The 17,138-nt window shown below is 49.5% G+C and overlaps 1 protein-coding gene across 8 annotated transcripts in view; it reads left to right on the top strand.

Annotated features, from left to right (window-relative positions):
• The window catches only part of Mtmr3 (myotubularin related protein 3), a 103,256-nt gene extending 97,677 nt beyond the window's left edge, over positions 1–5,579 (top strand). For 5 of the 8 annotated variants that reach the window (XM_052199607.1, XM_052199609.1, XM_052199608.1 and 2 more), the window contains 4 exons: positions 301–411; positions 847–935; positions 1,590–1,616; positions 3,520–5,579. In XM_052199607.1, coding sequence (XP_052055567.1) covers positions 301–411; positions 847–935; positions 1,590–1,616; positions 3,520–3,691 — 399 coding nt within the window. In that variant the 3' untranslated portion in view covers positions 3,692–5,579. The remainder of the gene's footprint in view (positions 1–300; positions 412–846; positions 936–1,589; positions 1,617–3,519) is intronic. The other 3 variants (XM_052199612.1, XM_052199611.1, XM_052199613.1) reach the window with 3 other exon arrangements.
• The last annotated feature ends 11,559 nt before the right edge of the window (positions 5,580–17,138 follow it).

Genomic DNA, 17,138 nt, shown 5'->3' with positions numbered 1-17,138 from the left:
GCAGTGCTGGACTGGATCACCAGGCCCACTAGAACAGCTGACGCAGGGGCTCCTTCTCCCTCCAGCTTGCTGCTTGCTTTCTGCACCCTAAGACCCATCTTTCCGCTCCATGTCACCTCACAGAATCCATGTGTCCTTCTGAGCCCAGGCCCTTTGCACCTGGCCAGCCCATCTGGATGGCTGGTTGTGACTGCACCTTTGGCACCTTAGTGCTCATGCCTGTCCATAGACCCCAGGGCTCTGCTCCTCCTTCGGGAGGAGACAGGTTCACTCCGTTCAGCTGTGTTTGTTTGCCAACAGACTTCAATCCCTGACTCGGAAAGCAATCTGGATCAGAACTGTTTGTCTCGCTGCAGCACAGAGATTTTCTCTGAAGCCAGTTGGGAGCAGGTGGATAAACAGGACACAGAGGTACAGGCTCAGCCCCTGCTCTGCGTGCCAACCACACAGGTGTCCTACAGTTCTCCATTCCAGTCCCTGCCCCATGCCACTGACCAAGGAAGAATTCGCAGTCAGTCGTCAGTCTCTGCACCTCAGCTACTGAGAATTCACTCACATCCATCAGTTGTAGGACAGGGACATCAGTGAGCTGGCCCTTTCTCTCCATTGCCTCTGCCAGCTCTCATGACAACCCAGGGTGCCGCTGGGCCAGTTTGTCTCAGGGGATTGGTGCCTTCTCCAGGGAAACAGTTTGGACACCTTTCTTACACTGTTAGCAGGCCTGCTGGGCTGGTACCACTGGAGCACATGTGGTCCTTGTGGCTCTTGCTCCCCCTGGTGTGGCTCTGTTGACTTCAGCTGACTGGTCCACCTCTTGTTACTAACTTGGTCCCATGTGTTTTACAGATGACCCGTTGGCTACCTGACCACCTGGCTGCCCACTGCTATGCCTGTGACAGTGCCTTCTGGCTCGCCAGTAGGAAGCACCACTGCAGGTGCCATTGGGTGGCTTTTAGGGCGGAATGGGTTACAGAATCTGAACTTTGGCATCTTACAAGCAGTGCTCTGTGTGAGCTGCCCTTGGGGTTGTGTTTCTATGCCTCTGAAATTGGTCCTTCTAGAACTGTATTTGGGGATTCTGTCCCAATTCAGTGATCACACTTTGAAATGTGGACATACTTTGTTTCATTTCCCAGATTGGTGGGTAACAGCTACCATGCAGATCTTCATTTCTTATTTCCAGCCTAAAACTGGTCATGGCTACTTTAAGCAAAAACAGTTTTCTAATGTAGGCAGGGAGCCTGGTTTTCCAACTCCTCCCTGTTCCCCGTGCTGCTGGGGAATGAATAGTAGACATAGCTGAGGGCGGTCTCCATCCTTGTTTCTCCTACTTTCTTTTTCCTGGGTTGGGGAGTAAGTCACTAAGGCTGGTTTGCCCTGGCTGGGGTGGTGTCTGGTAGGTATTCAGTGTTCCTGGAATAGGAAGTTTATCAGAATCGTACAATGGCCCACATGTAGAAGCGAGACTGTATCAAAAGTGATGGAAAAATCTCTTTGTAGACAGATGACACTCTTAGTACCATGGGTTTCCCCCACCCTGCACCCCTAGACCAAGTGGCTTCTCTGAGCTCTTTCTCCCCTCCTTGCAGGGACACTGACCGTGTTGATCAAACGTGGTGAGCATTTACAACAACTTGTCTGTGATGTCTGCACACCCACAGTAACTTCTCCACACTAATACTGCCATTCCCTTCTCTGCACTCATTGGGCCTTGAAAGGGAGAGCTTAGGCAGCCAAGTGGGCATGGGAGATCCCTAGCCACTGATGATAAGCTGCCAAGGGGGTGTCTGCTGCAGCGTGTGCTCCGTCTGACTGCACGGGCCAGCTGGGCCGTGAGACTCCTGATGAGAAGGGATGCTTCTGCAAAGCTCATCTTTGCGGGAGGCCAGTGGGCTTCAGAGCTTTTTTTTTGTCAGGGAGAGGTGACAGTTACTCATTGATGCCAGGATGATACTGGTAACTTTCAAATCAGATGGTATCACTTCCTTGTTTTTATAGAGACAAAAATGAGGGCTGGAGAGTGGTTAAGAGCTCTGACTGCTCTTCCAGAAGACCTGAGTTCAAATCCCAGCAACCACATGGTGGCTCACAACCATCTGTAACAAGATCTGACTCCCTCTTCTGGAGTGTTTGCAGACAGATACAGTGTACTTACATATAATAAATAAATCTTTAAAAAACAAAACAAAACAAAAGAACAGAGAATTACTTAGTGTGGAAAATTCCACTTAGGTCTTTCAGGGTCTCCCAAGGGAAGCCAGATAGAAAAGCTTAATTGATCAAACTCATACCAGGTTTTTAAGCCAGGCCTCAGCAGGTCTGTTTAACAAGTACAGACATTCAGAAGATTTCCTGTGTAACCACAAGTTCTTGCTGACTAGTGCTTCTTAGAAAGGTATAAAGTGTTTCCTACGTTCTAGGATAAAGGCTTTGTGTTCTTGTTCCCTGTCCTGTTGCCCTGTGTCCCATCTTCCCTTCTCCCATGTCGCTTTGTCTCATGTGGTCTTCAGTGTCTGCTCCTCCGATGCCTGAGTGCTCCTTACCAGTGTGGTCTGTATTCTGCAGAGTGTGGCTGAGATTAGTGCAGAGGAAGCTTTTCTGTTAACTCTCCTCATTTCTGGAGAGCTGTGCCTTGGGCTTCCCTGTGCAGAGCTGACTAGTGGTTGGTTTATATTTCAGGGCTTAGCAAATGTAGGACTGTAAGATGAGCAGAACTTATCCTGTGTTGGTTACCATGGCGGGGGGAAGTGGAGGGGATAGGGGAGGTGTCAGTCTGGCTGTTCAGACCTGTGCTACAGAGATGCAAAGAACTGGGGATTTTGGCAGAAAGGAGAAGGGAGCCTTGAGATGATGCATGGGGCAGGGCAGTGAGCCCTAGCTGACTGACCGCTGTAATAGGGATGCACGTGTTTCTCCATGGTCTCATCCTTCCACCTTCCTTTCACGCTGAGCATGTATCATGTGCTGCTTTGGTTTTTGGCTTTGCATGCTGCTGGCAGCAGTCTGCATCCAACTTGCCTCAGAGGCAGTGACCATTAGGCCAGAATTCCTCATCCCTAGCCGGGCAGCTGTTGTTTCTCTTCTTTGAGGGGCCCACAGGCTGACTCCACTTGACTTTGGTCTCCCTTTGACCTCAGGCTACCCAGATGGCCAGTACCGAGGTTAGTGCAGCCACTGGGTGCCTCCCCAGGTCAGTATTCAGCACTGAGCTGGCAGTTGCTGGAGTGCTGGGCTCATTTGCCCAGAGAGCTCTTCTGAGCACCTTCCTATGCATCCGACAGCCTTGGCCAGAGTGGTGAAGCAGCCACATGTCATCCTTGGCCAGAGGTGAAACTGACTACACTACGTAGACTTACCTTCCTATTGAGCGTCTTCCTGGCCTGGCCTGGAAAAATGAACATGTTTCTAGCACATCCAGACGGTACACACCAAATGCTGCTCTCTCAAACTGTTTTTTTTTTTTCTCTCACAAAAACCTGCCAGCTGAAACTAATGTTCTTTTTTTCTTGTTGTCTCAAGGAATTGTGGGAACGTATTCTGCTCCAGTTGTTGTAACCAGAAGGTTCCGGTTCCTAGCCAGCAGCTCTTTGAACCCAGTCGAGTGTGCAAGTCTTGCTATAGCAGCCTCCATCCTACAAGCTCCAGCATTGACCTTGAACTGGATAAGCCTATTGCTGCCTCTTCAAACTGAAGCTCAGTGACCTGGGGTGGCAGAGCCATGCTGCTGTTCCTTTAACAGGCTCACACACAGCCTGGGCAGTCCGAGAGGCCCATACATTTTGGAATGGGGGCATGGAACAACCTGTACAGAGATTGGGACGTACCACTGGATTGTAAATTGATTTTTGTTTCATCTCCCCTTTCCTTTCCATCCTCTTCTTTGCCTTCTAAAAAGAAAAATGTCCCAGTTGTCTTAATTTTTTTTAATGGAAGCCCAGAGGTTGCCAGGCTCTTAGAACTGCTGAGCTACTTGCTGTTGGGCATTCTGTGAGATCCCTCAATGTGCCCCTGTGGAAGGAGCCAGAATGAAGGCCTGAGACAGCAGGGTAGAAAGTCAGCCTAACATTAGCGACCATTCTTCACATCACAGCTATGTCAGAGTTGACTGGTAAACCTTTGCTGCTGGGGAGGCTGGAAGCCCTTTTCTTGAGAGTACTGTTCCTGAGAGGGATAGGGCTATCCCACTTCCCAGACAAAAAACAGGATGGTGTTGGGAGGAAGGCGCACAGTGAGGTACTCCACAGGCTTCACTTTGAAAAGAGAGGTATGTGCTTCTTTTGAGTTACCGAGGGGCTAGATGGCTGACATGTTGGTCCATATGGATCCCAACTTTAACATGACCAAGATTGAGAAGGGCTTTCTTCGCCTCCTTCGGCTTCCAGACCAAAAGGTACAGACTGGCCAGAAAGCAGCATCCTGCTGCAGTGGTCAGGGCCTGCACTGAGCTAGGCATTGGGAGCCCCCTCTGGGTCCTAGTCCCATAAGCAATCTCTTCCTCAGCCAACACAGGGAAATCCAGACTCAGGGTTCCACAAATCTCCTGTTCCCAAAGCAAACCAATCATGCATCTCCCCTTGAGGGACAGAATCCCCAGTTCCGAAGCTCTCCTACAATCAGCCTTCCTCTCCTACTTCTGGGGCAGCAGGAAGGACCCAGGAGCCTCATGTCCTGCTTCTGGCTGCCTGAGTGGACACGTGTCTGGATCCTGCTATCTATCAGTGAGGAGCCCTTGGTGATTGTAGGGATTTTAGAAAATGACAAGGCCTGGAGGAGATTCAGGGTACCTTTCCTCAGTGAGCTTTGATGTGGTCCAAATAGAGCCTTAAACCAGTAGTTATCTGTGGTAGAGCTGGGTATGGGAAGGGTGGAGAGCAGTTTTGGTTTGTGCTTTGAGTTGTTGGCATCTGTGTTTGTGCCCACCCCACCTCCCAAGGGTGATGCTTGGCTCTGCTAAAAGCTGCAAACTAGTAACAGAGCTGGTGGGGGCTGGGTGAAGTTGGGGACACCTCGGTTCTAGCCTGGCCTGTGTCCTTGCCCCTCCCCTCTGGAAGCTGTTACCAGGCCATGGGTCTTCTGTGTCTCAGGAAGATGACTTCTCTGCATGTTCCTCAGTATGGACGCGAGAAGCCAGAAGCCTGCCCTAGCAGTGTTTGCTGAAGGGAAGGCCGGAATGTGGGAGCATTGCTCATCCCTCCAGGAGCACGTCAGACAGAGGCGGAGCTTAGTGAGACAGGGTGAATTCTCCATGCTCACTGTGGGGAAAGATTGGCAGTTGAAGATTGTGCAGTTCCTAGTGACAGGTGCCAAGAGGTTATGATACGGGTTTCTTGGGTCTGTTGTACAGTGTGAATAAATGCTTGCAGCTCTTAGCCCTTTTTGATCAATGAAGCACTTTTTTATTAATATTTTCTTTGTATGTAAAGGAAGAACCATAACTCTCCGTAGCTGTACATATAACCCTTTTCTCCTAAAGAGGAGTCAGTGCTCCTATATTTTTCATTTTTTGTCAAAGCAAGAAGTAAATACTTTAGAATTGTTAAATATATAGATAAAGTGAATAAAGTTGTGTCCGCACGGTGGCATCTGCGAACGAGTTCTAATTCTTTGCCCTGTAGTTTAAACTCTCTTTGTCCCTTCCTTCCCCCCCCCCCCCCCCCCCCCGCCCCCAGCACATAGGAGAAATGGTTTAAGGATTTGCCTGTGAGGTCTACCATGCTGAAAGAGGGCAGAGCACCGGCTGTATTAAGGACCAACTGTATATCCATAGTAGTTAATGCCAACTCTAGCCTGTAGTCTCCCTGCCCCCTTTCCTTTCAGATGGGAACTTGTCATTTAACACAGGCTGGCACATGTGTTATTGTAAGGCCACTGACTGTTCACTGAGCCTGGCAGCAGCTGACAACCCTGCAGCTCTCTAAGAACCACTTCAGTGCTTAGAACCGTGGGTATTTATACCTAGCTCACAGATAAGAACTGGAAATCAGCCATTGGATTTTTTTTTTAAGCATTTACTTGTTTTTCAACAACCAAAGAGCAGTGCACACTCCTAACTACAGTAATCTTTCCAGTACCTGGGATGTGATTACATGTATTGATTGATTTATTCATTATGTGCCTATGTGCATGTACTACATGCATGTGTTATGTGTGCCATGGCACATGTGTGGCAATCAGAGGACAGTCTAGCAGTCAGTTTGCTCTTTCCAACATACCATATGTGATCTAGGGATCAAATTTGTCATACCTGGTGACAAGCACCTTTGCTAGCTGTAACATTCTTTCAGCCCAGTCGAGGTTAATACAGTGCCGCAAAACCTCACTGCTGGCTTTTCTGTCAGCAACCTTACCACATCACAGATCGGGTGCAGAGGTAAGTGACAGGCAGCATCAGCCGGGCGGGTGGGTGGCGTAGTCCTCCTTCAGCTGGACTTGGCTCTCCCCTGGCCCTCAGGCCTGAAAAGCAAGTTCTTGTAGTCGCTGCCGCCAGCAGGCCTTCTTGTCTTCCCGCCCTTTGTTTTCCTAGAAGGCCAGCTCCCAAGCCATTCCTTCACTGGTTCCTGATGCCCCAGCTTCTGCTTGTGTCCCCAGGCAACACCCGCAGTCCATCCGGCTTTCTTGACCTCACAGTGCACCTCCACTGATGTGCACACTCACAGCTCTTGGAACACTTGCTTCCTAGAAGATTGAGCGATCAGGCTAGGGGTAGCTCAGTGTGTGGGCATTTCTTAACATCAGTAACCCGAAAAGCTCCTCAGAGTCAACAAATTACGTACACACTCTGTGGGACTAGCAAAATGCCTTTTCTGGTAAGGACTTGTTGCTACACACACACAGGACCAGTTGCTACACACACACACACACACACACACACACACACACACACACACACACACACACACACACACACTTAGGGGACCACCAAAATGTCTGCGCTGGTAAGGACTTGTTGCTAAGCATGAGAAGCTGAGCTTGATTCCCCAGAGCCTACATGGTGGACTGAGAGAACTAACCATCGTGCCTCCACATGTGTGCATGGCAGGAGTTCCCATGCATGGGATCATAAAGAATAAATGTTAGCAACAACATGAAAAAGATACACTGGGAATTCTATCTTAGAACTGTTATGAGACACGTATCACGTGAAGCCTAGTCGAGAGCCTTTGACAGTTGATGGGAAATGAGCAGCAGAGCCTTGTACCCAACCACTGCACCACAAAGTCTCTCCTGATTCCCTTCAGCTGGATGTGGGATGGGGTCGGAGGAGAAGACAGGACCCAGGTGGCCAGCTGAATGCTGTAGGATGTCCTTGGCATGTTAAAGAGCAGAAAGTAGGGAGAAGGTTAAGAGTAGTTCCAGCGTCAATGCTCTGGGCCTGCCTGGTGGCGCAGGTATAATACCAGCTTCTGTACATCGAGGCAGGAGGCTAGCCAGTTCATGGCCTGCATGGGTTCCAGAGTAAGATCAAATCTATCCTGGACAATTTAGTGAGAGCCTAGCTTGTGTTTGTTTTGTTTGTGGATGGAGATAGAATGCTGTTGGCACAGTGTTTGGCTAGCACACTCAATGCCCTAGATGCAGTTCCCACTAACACACACACACACACACACACACACACACACCACTGCAGTGCACTGAATTTGCAGAACCAAGTTGCATTAACTTACCCGTGGAACAGTCCACATTTCAATAAAAAAAAAAAAAAAATCAAGTAATCACTAACTGCTTGGTTTCTTGGGGGTACTGTCCTCACTTCCATAACTTCTAGGACTAATGCAGCCAGTCTGTATTTAAAATTAATTTCCAAGCTAGGTTTGTTCTCTAGGGAACTCAGATTCACTAAATATATATAGTTCCTGCTTTTAAACAAAACCCATATCAATTTACAACTGTTTCTGCTAGTGACTATGAAAAACTGCCTGGGAGTCAGGGACTGGGGCCCAGTGTGTGGGACCTACTGCTTAGACTCCTAAACTGCTTAGTTCAGGTGGCCCTGACCACTGCAGTCTGCTCTCATTGTCTGTGAGGATTGGTGCAGTCCCCTGTTCTGTCAGGCTGCTGAGAGCCAGTAAGGAAGTAGGTATGCTTAGCAGAGTCTGTTTGGTTGGCAGTGGGAGGCTAGCGCCTTGCCAGAATCTCTGTGCCTATGAATTTTGCCTGCTGGCTCCAGACACCAGCACCTCCTCTTACTATACCTGCAAAACCAGAGAGCAAGGGGATGTCACCTCCAAGCTGAAATGCTAAACGGAGGTATTGCCTAAGATATGCTTTCTGGCAGTGGCTGGGAGATCTCCCCTGACCTTGGGAAGTCCCCACGAGATGGACTCTGTAGGAGGCTTAACTTGCCAGCCCAGGTGAGATTATGTCTGGGACTGTAAGCTTCTTCAGGACTCTGGCAATCTCAGCTCCAAACTGCCAACCAGCATGCTCCTGATGGGAGAGCAGAAGCATTGGCTAGCCAATTTGTGTTCCCTCTCTCCTATAGACAGTATCTGTCACCTGGCCTTTTAGGCACACAGAGCTGAACTGTATCCCAAAAGGGATAGAGAAGTAGGGTCTGGTCTCTGTTAACATCACTGGGATACTTAACGATTGTCCAACTTGAACTGTGACTCTGGAGAGTGCACTGTGCACTGTTCCAGTCTTTCTTTCTTTCTTTCTTTCTTTCTTTCTTTCTTTCTTTCTTTCTTTCTTTCTTTCTTTCTTTCTTTCTTTCTTTCTTTCTTTCTTTCTTTCTTTCTCTTTCTTTCTCTCTCTCTCTCTCTCTCTCTCTCTCTTTCTTTCTTTCTTTCTTTCTTTCTTTCTTTCTTTCTTTCTTTCTTTCTTTCTTTCTTTCTTCTTTGTTTTTTTGATTTGGTTTTTTTGTCGAGACAGGGTTTCTCTGTGTAGCCCTGGCTGTCCTGGAACTCACTCTGTAGACCAGGCTGGCCTCGAACTCAGAAATCTGCCTGCCTCTGCCTCCCAGAGTGCTGCACTGTTCCAATCTTAAAAGCAGCTGTCAAGTGAGTTCTCATGCCTGCCCCCTCCCCCCACTGCAGCCTCACTCTGCATTTCTGTGACGAAGCCCCTCCCACCTCACTGTCTGCTGTGTCCCAAGCTCCTTCAGTTCCTTTCCTCTCTCCTCTCCCCTCCAAATTCTTCCTGCCTCTGTAAGAAATCCAAAATGCCAGCTTCACACCAAGGCATAGAGAATACACAAGCCAGACACAGCAAAGCCATCCATTGGCAAGTCCTTGACTACATGAGTGAATCTCGGAAAATCTTGAGAGTTTGAAAACATGCATTGTACACCCCCATCCTTAGGAAAGTCAAAACTAGGAAGGAAAAAAGTATTCTGTAGTGGATACAGGATATGACAACAGACATCACCAAGACCAAGGTTGTCTAGTAGGGATGGGCACGTTGCAGAGGCCAGATGGGGTTTCTGGGAAGCAGAAGATGGTCCAGGGAGGTGGATGTATCTCAGACACTTTTCTTTGTATGTATTGTTTCACAAAGATCACAGTAAGAATCCCTCTCCACAGCCCCCTGCCCAGGACCCTTCTCAGAACACTGGTCCTCTCCTCCAGGAGGCCTTAGTACGGAGAGTGTTAAAACACTAGGGTGCTGTTGGGGGAGAAAAGACTTACTCAGCTCCTGCTTCCACATCCGCATGGCTGCCCTTCATCAGGATAGGAATCCAAGCAGGGCAGGGACCTGGGGGAGGAGCTGAAGCACAGGCCACCGAAGGAGTTGCTCACTGGCTTGTTCCCCCTGCTTTCTTATAGAATCCAGGACCACAAGCCGAGGGATGGCACCACCCACAATGAAGTATGCCTCCCTGCCCCTATCAACCACCAGTTAAGAAAATGCCCTTCTGGCCTGCCTATGTCAGAATCTTATGGAGGCATTTCCTGGATTGAGGCTCCTCCTCACGACTGACTCTAGCTTATGACAAGTTAACATAAAACTAGCCCGTACAGGGAACTACCAGTTTGAGGTTGGCGTAAATACTAAATGACTCTGGGTCAGCGAATAAGGGACTCATACCTCCATTCCTTCCTGGGGAGTTTGATTCTTCTAACTGGAGCACCCAGGCTTTGGTAGGTCTGCGATGGGTGACCTTACCTGACCTAGGTGTGGGATTTCAGAGGGAGTTTGTGATTTGTTTGAGAGAAGGTATCACTGTAGCCAAGGACGATCTGGAACTTATATACAGACCATGCTGGCCCTAAACTCACTTCTGAGTACTGGTATTTCAGGCATTAGCCACCAGTACCCAGTCTCCTAAGGAGGGATCCTGCTCCAGACTTGAGGACCAGCACCTCTGGTGAGAAGGTCTAGGCATGGCTGCTTATCTGTATGATATGGTCATCTAGCAGTTACCTTTGATTGCACTGAAGTTGCCAGTCACACCGCAACAGCAGCATACACTTCTGTCAGATCCGTATTAGGCTGGCAAGCCTGGATCTTTGCCCTCCAGAGGAACCACTGAGAAAGAAGGATGCTGCAGAACTGATCAGAGGGATACAAAGAGCCAGTCAGGAAGTGGCCTCTAGGGCAGTGAGCGGCACTCAGAACTGGAGCTGAGGAGGGAGAGAGGAATGCCGGAAGGTCGTCATCATCAACTTGCTAAGACAGACATTATTCCCACTTTACAGACTAAGAACAGTCTCAGAGAGATCACCTGCATCACATAGGGCAGAATCAGGATTTTATCTGCAGTCTGCCTGATTCAAAGGCTGGAATTGTCATTGTCATCAGCAGTAGACAGGGAAACAGGCACATGGGAGCTGTCAGACACGGATGGTGGAAGTCAGAAGATGGCAGTCAACCAGTCTGCTGTGATCAGTCAGTTGGACAGTGAGTGAAAATATATCTTGGTCGGGGCTGAAGGGATGGTTCAACAGTGTTGACTGTTCTTCCAGAGGATCCGGCTTCGATTCCCATCACCCACATGGCGGCTCACAACTGTCTATAACTCCAAGATCTGGCACCCTCACAGACATACATGCAGGCTAAACCCCAATGTACGTAAAATAAAAATAAATTTAAAAAGAAGGAAAAATATGCCCTGGTAGAGAAAAAGGAAGAATGTGTTTGAGGGGATGGAAAAAATCGTTCATTTAAACTTCATACATTCTACTTTGATAAAACATGTTGATTAAAAATGAAAATGGGATTACCTCTCTGAACCTCTATATTCTGGAATCCCCTCCCTCCCCCCCCCCCTTCCAGTGTCCTCATGTTCTGACTTTTTTCTGACTCAGCCCTAGAGTTCCAAGCTTCTAGATGTCTTAAGTTGCCTTTTGCCCTGGCAGGATATAGAGTCGCGTGGAGACAAAGCTCTGGGAGGTCTGTAAGGAAGTTTGTTGACTGGGCTAACCGAGGTGTGGGCAGGGTACCCTGACTGACTGAAATAGGGAGAGCAGGCTGTGCGTCAATGTTCATCTCTCTGCCTCCTGACTGCAGATGCAGCTAGCGTGACAGCCGCCTCGCACCGCAGCGGGCCCTGGACCTCGCACCGAGAGCGGAAGCAAACCTTCTTAGTTGCTGTTCTCAAGCATTTTGTCTCAGACCTTCGGAGAATAACTAGTTCTTCCCAGCCCCCTCCCCTTGTTTGCAGCAGCCCCGCCCACTGTAGGAGGGGCAGCACTTTACAGGTGCAGTCTCTGCAGCGCTTGGGCCCACACTGAGCTGGTCCACCCTGGACTTAATGTGCCTGTGCTGCCAATCCTGATCTGTTTAGAAAGAGACCTCAAGTATGGATTTTGCACCAGGCCCACAAATTTGGTGGTTGTCCTTATCCGTATGTCTGCATTGCAGTGCTGTGGGTCTGTGAGTGACAGTCCCTCCCTTCTGTGAGATGCTGTCATTTCCAGCTGGGAAGAGCCACAGCTTTTAATCACAGAGAGACACGGGGAGAACAAAAATATGCTTCCTTTGTTTCTGTGAAATACGCTGTTTTACGTGCAGTTTTATGTTTCTTCCTGGGTAATAACTTAGGAGGGAACTCTTGGGAACACAGCATCTGAGTAACAAATTATGGGCCATTAACTGTGCCTAATTGTTTCTTTATGGCTTATGGTGGAGGCTTGTCTCAGCTGCCTTGGCACTCAGTAACAGGCAGTGAAGGAGGGCTGCCTAAGTACAGTCTGGAGCGCCTCAAGGGACAGAGGAAGAAGCCACAGGGAATCCCGGTACCACCAAGGCCTCACCCAATAACAAGACCTCTCACCAACTTGGGAAGCTGAGCCCTTCCCTGAGGTCCCAGCTCCCTCTGGAGACGACTCACAGGACTTGGTCTCACTCGCCTCCCCGGGCGCCAAACCTCTGCCATGTCTGCTCGTTCACCAAACCTTGTTGAAAACATAACGTAGGCTAGGGTGTGTCTCAGTGCCAGTGTGCTAACTTAGTATTCATGGGGCCCCAGGCCTAACCCTAACTCTAACCTTCCCAAACCTTAAAAACATTTCCTGCTAAGAAAAATGCAGAATTAGGATAAAATGCTTCTTGTCAGACCCCTTCAGATTCTCAGCGAGCAGTGTGGTGCCAAGAGCAGAGTTCTCCAGAGGCACTTTAATACCAAATGCTCAGTGAGCATGGGATACTGAAAATACACTTATCCCCAATTTCCAAAGACAGACGATTACCAACCCAGACCGGCTGTTGAAGGCTTTTAAAGATCTATCAGTCCATTCCATTTCTTCCCACTGAGTTTAGTGGGCTGGCATGCCTCCAACTACAAAATCTAACCCTAAGTTTTGGATTGCTTCAGCTCGCCGGCCCAGCACCCCTCCCCCCTTCCTTACCAGCTGTCTTTCTCCCCTGTGCAGTCTCCAGGCTTCTCCATTCAGCTTGCTTGTCTATGCATCTAGACATAGCCCTTGCTAGGCCTGGAGGAGCCAAAGAAGGAACAGCCAGCCATTCTCAGGGACACAGAACTTCCACCAGGAGGCAAACCTCCCACAGGGAAAGCCTCTGGCTGTGCAGCCAGAGCAAGGTCTCAGGGCGCCATCAGGATTTGGTTCATTTTCTTGAAGATTACAAATATTCCACCTATAATTTCAGCACTTGGAGGCTAAGGCAGGAGAGCCACTCTGAGTTCCAGGGCAATTTAAGCTGCTGAGTGAGACCTTATGTGAAAAACAAAAAAACAAAAAACAAAAAAAACAAAAAAACAAGACAAAACAAAAAACCCAGACAACCAAAAAACCTGAATAAGATGAGAAAAATAAGAAGCAGGTAGGGAGAGAGGAAAATGAGGAAAGGAGGCAACTAGGCAGTGGGGGCTTCAAGTCGCAGAGCAAGAAAGCCTCTGAGCAGGGGGAAGATGAGCTTATCTGAACAGAGCATGTTCTTGTCAGGACACAGGCAGCATAGACACGGTATATCGGGAGCAGCATGGAGAGTGCTCCATGCAGCAGAGTGCTCCGTGCAGCAGAGAGCTCCATGCAGCAGAGTGCTCCATGCAGCAGAGTGCTCCGTGCAGCAGAGTGCTCTGTGAAGCAGAGTGCTCCATGCAGCAGAGTGCTCCGTGCAGCAGAGTGCTCCGTGCAGCAGAGTGCTCCGTGAAGCAGAGTGCTCCGTGCAGCAGAGTGCTCTGTGCAAAACTTCCAGGAGGCACTGGACACTCACAGGGATCCTAGAAAGTGTTTGGCAACAAAGAGGACATGGCCCAGGCCTTTGTCATGCATACTGGCTAAAGAGGGGCCGGGCTGGCTGCTTCCTGGGGGAGAGGGAGGGAGTGGGAGAGGGAGAGAGACTGTGGCACACAGATAAGGACAACATGTAACTCATCTCTCATTGATATTGTGGGTTCTAGGTCCTTGGGATCAAACTCAGGTGTAAGTGTCCTTACCTGCTGAGAAATGAGCCCAGAGAGCTCATTTTAAAGAACTCTCTCTCTCTCTCTCTCTCTCTCTCTCTCTCTCTCTCTCTCTCTCTCTTCTCTCTCTCTCTCTCTCTCTCTCTCTAGCTGGCTCTCTGAGGAAGCTCTGGAGGCAGTGGGAGCAGGGTTAAGGCAGAGATTGAAGGAAGGAGCCTGCTAGGCCAAGCACAGTAATAGCTGAATAAAGGCTGAGGGAGGGGCGGGGAGGGGCAGATGACTCTCCGCTGGGCAGTGTACATGGCCTCAGAAACAAAGTTCCCCTCTGACCTGCCCCCTGAACCCTCCCCCCCCCCCCAGGCAAGCCCTGGGAACAGAAGTCACTCTCCTCAGAGCAGGATAGAAATCAGATCCTCTTTGCTGCAAGGTCTATCTTAAAACTAAAACCATCTTTGATCCTTCCCTGCCTTTCTAAGAACTGGCTGCAAAGCCTGTGGTGTTTGGCTATAGGTGGCAGGGAGGACTGCCTCACACCCTGGAGCAGACATGTTAAAACTGGGTGGCCAAGAAGAACCAGAACAGGAGACTGTGTCCCCCAGGCCACAGCCTGCTTCTTGACAGTTCACAAAGAGTAGGGACACAGCTCTCCTGGCTGCGCATGCCTTTACGGAACCCAAGCACAGAGGTGGATCCTTCACACCGGGTCTTCAGGTCTTGGTCTGGAGCCTTCTTGTCATGTGACACTGAGTAAATAAGTGCTTTCTCCTTTAACTGCTGGCTTTACTTTGTCAGATTCAAATATCAAACCTTCAGGGGAAAGTTTGAACTTCCGGCAAAAACCAAGAGAGAAGGAAGATTGGATACTATGGTGCCAAAAGCAGCAGGGAGGGACTGGACAGGCTTAACGGCAGTGTGCCGCACTTGCCCAGCATGCTCTGGGGACAGTTCCCAGAACTAAGCTGTTATATTCTGTAGCTGCCTGCAGCTACTACGAACTGGGTTGCTGGAACAGAAACTGAGGGATAGATGGGGAAGGGGCGAAAAGAAAGAAGGGCCAGGACAATATTTTACTGGTCGAGGCCCCAACTTTAATGGGGGTCAGACCTTTTAACAATTTGGGCAAGCCCCTCCCCCCAGACTCCAGGCTGAGTTCTAGCAGAAGTCAACTAGCTTCGCCTGGTGGTCCTTGGCTTGACTGCTCTGGCAGCTGGTGGGTCACCTGCTTAATTCAGGAATTCCTAGACCTGGAGGAACAATGAGCTTAACCTTCACTCCTGAGCTTCTCCACCCCATAAACATTCCTGCTGTAACCTACTTCCCTATTATGCCCTAATGTCAGATTCCTGCCATTCAAGCCAGGGATTGTCCTTGGTCAATGTCAAGTTCCTACCTCGAGGTATGACTCTGTACACTAAACAAACAAACAAACAAAAACAAACCCACCAGGTGAGATCACGGTTTGTGGGACCAGGAAAGGCAGCCTAGTTCCTGTCTGAGCTAAGGCACAAAACCCTGGAGAGCATGAAGGGACGGTAGGCATCTCGCCTGTTCCTGGGCACCAGGTCCCTGTCACTGTCTGCAGCCCTCTATAGATTGTGGCCATCAGTCACGGAAGGGCAATGTCCCAAGCCCCTGGGATGTGACCTATGGTCATGTAGGCTCAAGACAGAGCTCCATTTTAATGAGGTACCTAAAGGCCTGGAGGACTTAGCCAATAAGCTTTCCTTCCCAGACATTTCTCCCTGCAAAAGGAATTTAACCCCAGGCCCACCCTGAGAAGGGGGGTACAGTTTTACTCATCCACTTTCCGCCATGACAATAAACGCCTTAAAGCATGGGCTGCCTCTTTTCATGGGGATCCTCCATGGGGCGCTATGGAGAAGGCTTTCACCTCCAGCACTGCCATCTAATCTCCCTGCGCTTCCAGCTACAGCAGCAAACAAGCTCAGGTTCACTGCCACCAACAAGCCAAGAACTCCCACCTCGGGACCAGCCAGAGCTCCCCCATCCCCATCCCCTATCCCCAACCCTGGGCTAGATCAGCAGGTGGTGGGGGGGGGGGAGCTCTCCCTTCTCAGCTCTTCTGCTGCTTCCAGCAGCGCCTGGGTGTCAAGAGAGCCTGAGAACCAGAAGGCCCCAGCCTCACCACAGGCCTGGGGAACCTGCCCCCACCCCTGCTCCCGGTTGTCTGGCGCCTCAGACTGTGCTTCCCCATCCCTGCGGCAGTGTCCTAGGGCTTCCCTACAACCTGACACCCGACCTACAACAGCATGGGGTAAGCGGGTCAACTTCCTGCATCCTGCCTCCCAAGTGGAGTGGACGGGGCACCATAACCCTATGTTTCAAGAAACAACAGCTCTGCCTCTTCTGGACAAGGTGTAGCCATTGCAGGCATGAACTCACAGAGGTGTGGTTACCTGCAAAACCTGCACATAAGGGCTGTTGACAGTCCATCATGGGTGGAGGACAGCCTTGTGAAGCCACACCCTTCTCTGAGGAACTGTTGGCAGTTAATGGTGGCTGATGGAGGGAAGTCCTTTTCTTCAGTAGTGTGGCCCCTGTAAGTTGCCATGCTTGATAAATAACACCTCACAATCCCACATGCAAGCAACCCAAATTAAACACACAGACACATAGACACATACACTCACATATACAGATGTACACACATAAATGCATGAGTAAAAGTAACTTTTATTCACTTGATATAATTGTCATCTAGGAGGTTTGCTGCCTCTGTCTGCTGACCTTGCCCTAGTCCTGGAAGCTTCAGGCCTCCATACAATCCAATCTGGGCCTAGAATGTTTTCAGCCTCTGAGTCTTACTGCTGAATAAGCTCACCCTTTTCTAGTTCTTTCTGAGCTCTGGTTGGCTGATCAACTCAGATGTTCTGGCTCAGACCCTTTTTAAGCTGACTGGTTCACTCTGGCTTCTCTCTCGGCCTCTGAATTGCTCTGCTTGGCTTTAAACTAATTCTGGCAATCTTTTGTAATCTTCTGGCTCCTTCTTATTCTGTCTTCACCTGTGTCTAGCTTCTTCTCTCTTTGGCTGTCTCTGTGCGACTGTCGCAGTAAGACTGCCTCCTTCCTCTTCTCTGCACTGACCCTTAAGTAGCTTCCCTTCCTCTCCTCATGAGAGTTGTGCAGATCCCATTCTATCAAACCTTTCTCTGATTCATCACTTTGTCTGCCACTCAATTAGACGTCACTTTCAAACATCAGTGTTTCCTTCTACAAACTAACTTTACCTCTACTGTTTGGGATTAAAGGTGTCTCCTAAGGGCCGAGCCACACCACACCTAGAAACAGGTTTTTCCAGTAAACAACACAATTG

This window comes from Apodemus sylvaticus, chromosome 11 (genome assembly GCF_947179515.1).
Source record: "Apodemus sylvaticus chromosome 11, mApoSyl1.1, whole genome shotgun sequence".
Lineage (NCBI taxonomy): Eukaryota > Metazoa > Chordata > Mammalia > Rodentia > Muridae > Apodemus > Apodemus sylvaticus.
This window is presented reverse-complemented; position numbering and strand designations above follow the sequence as displayed.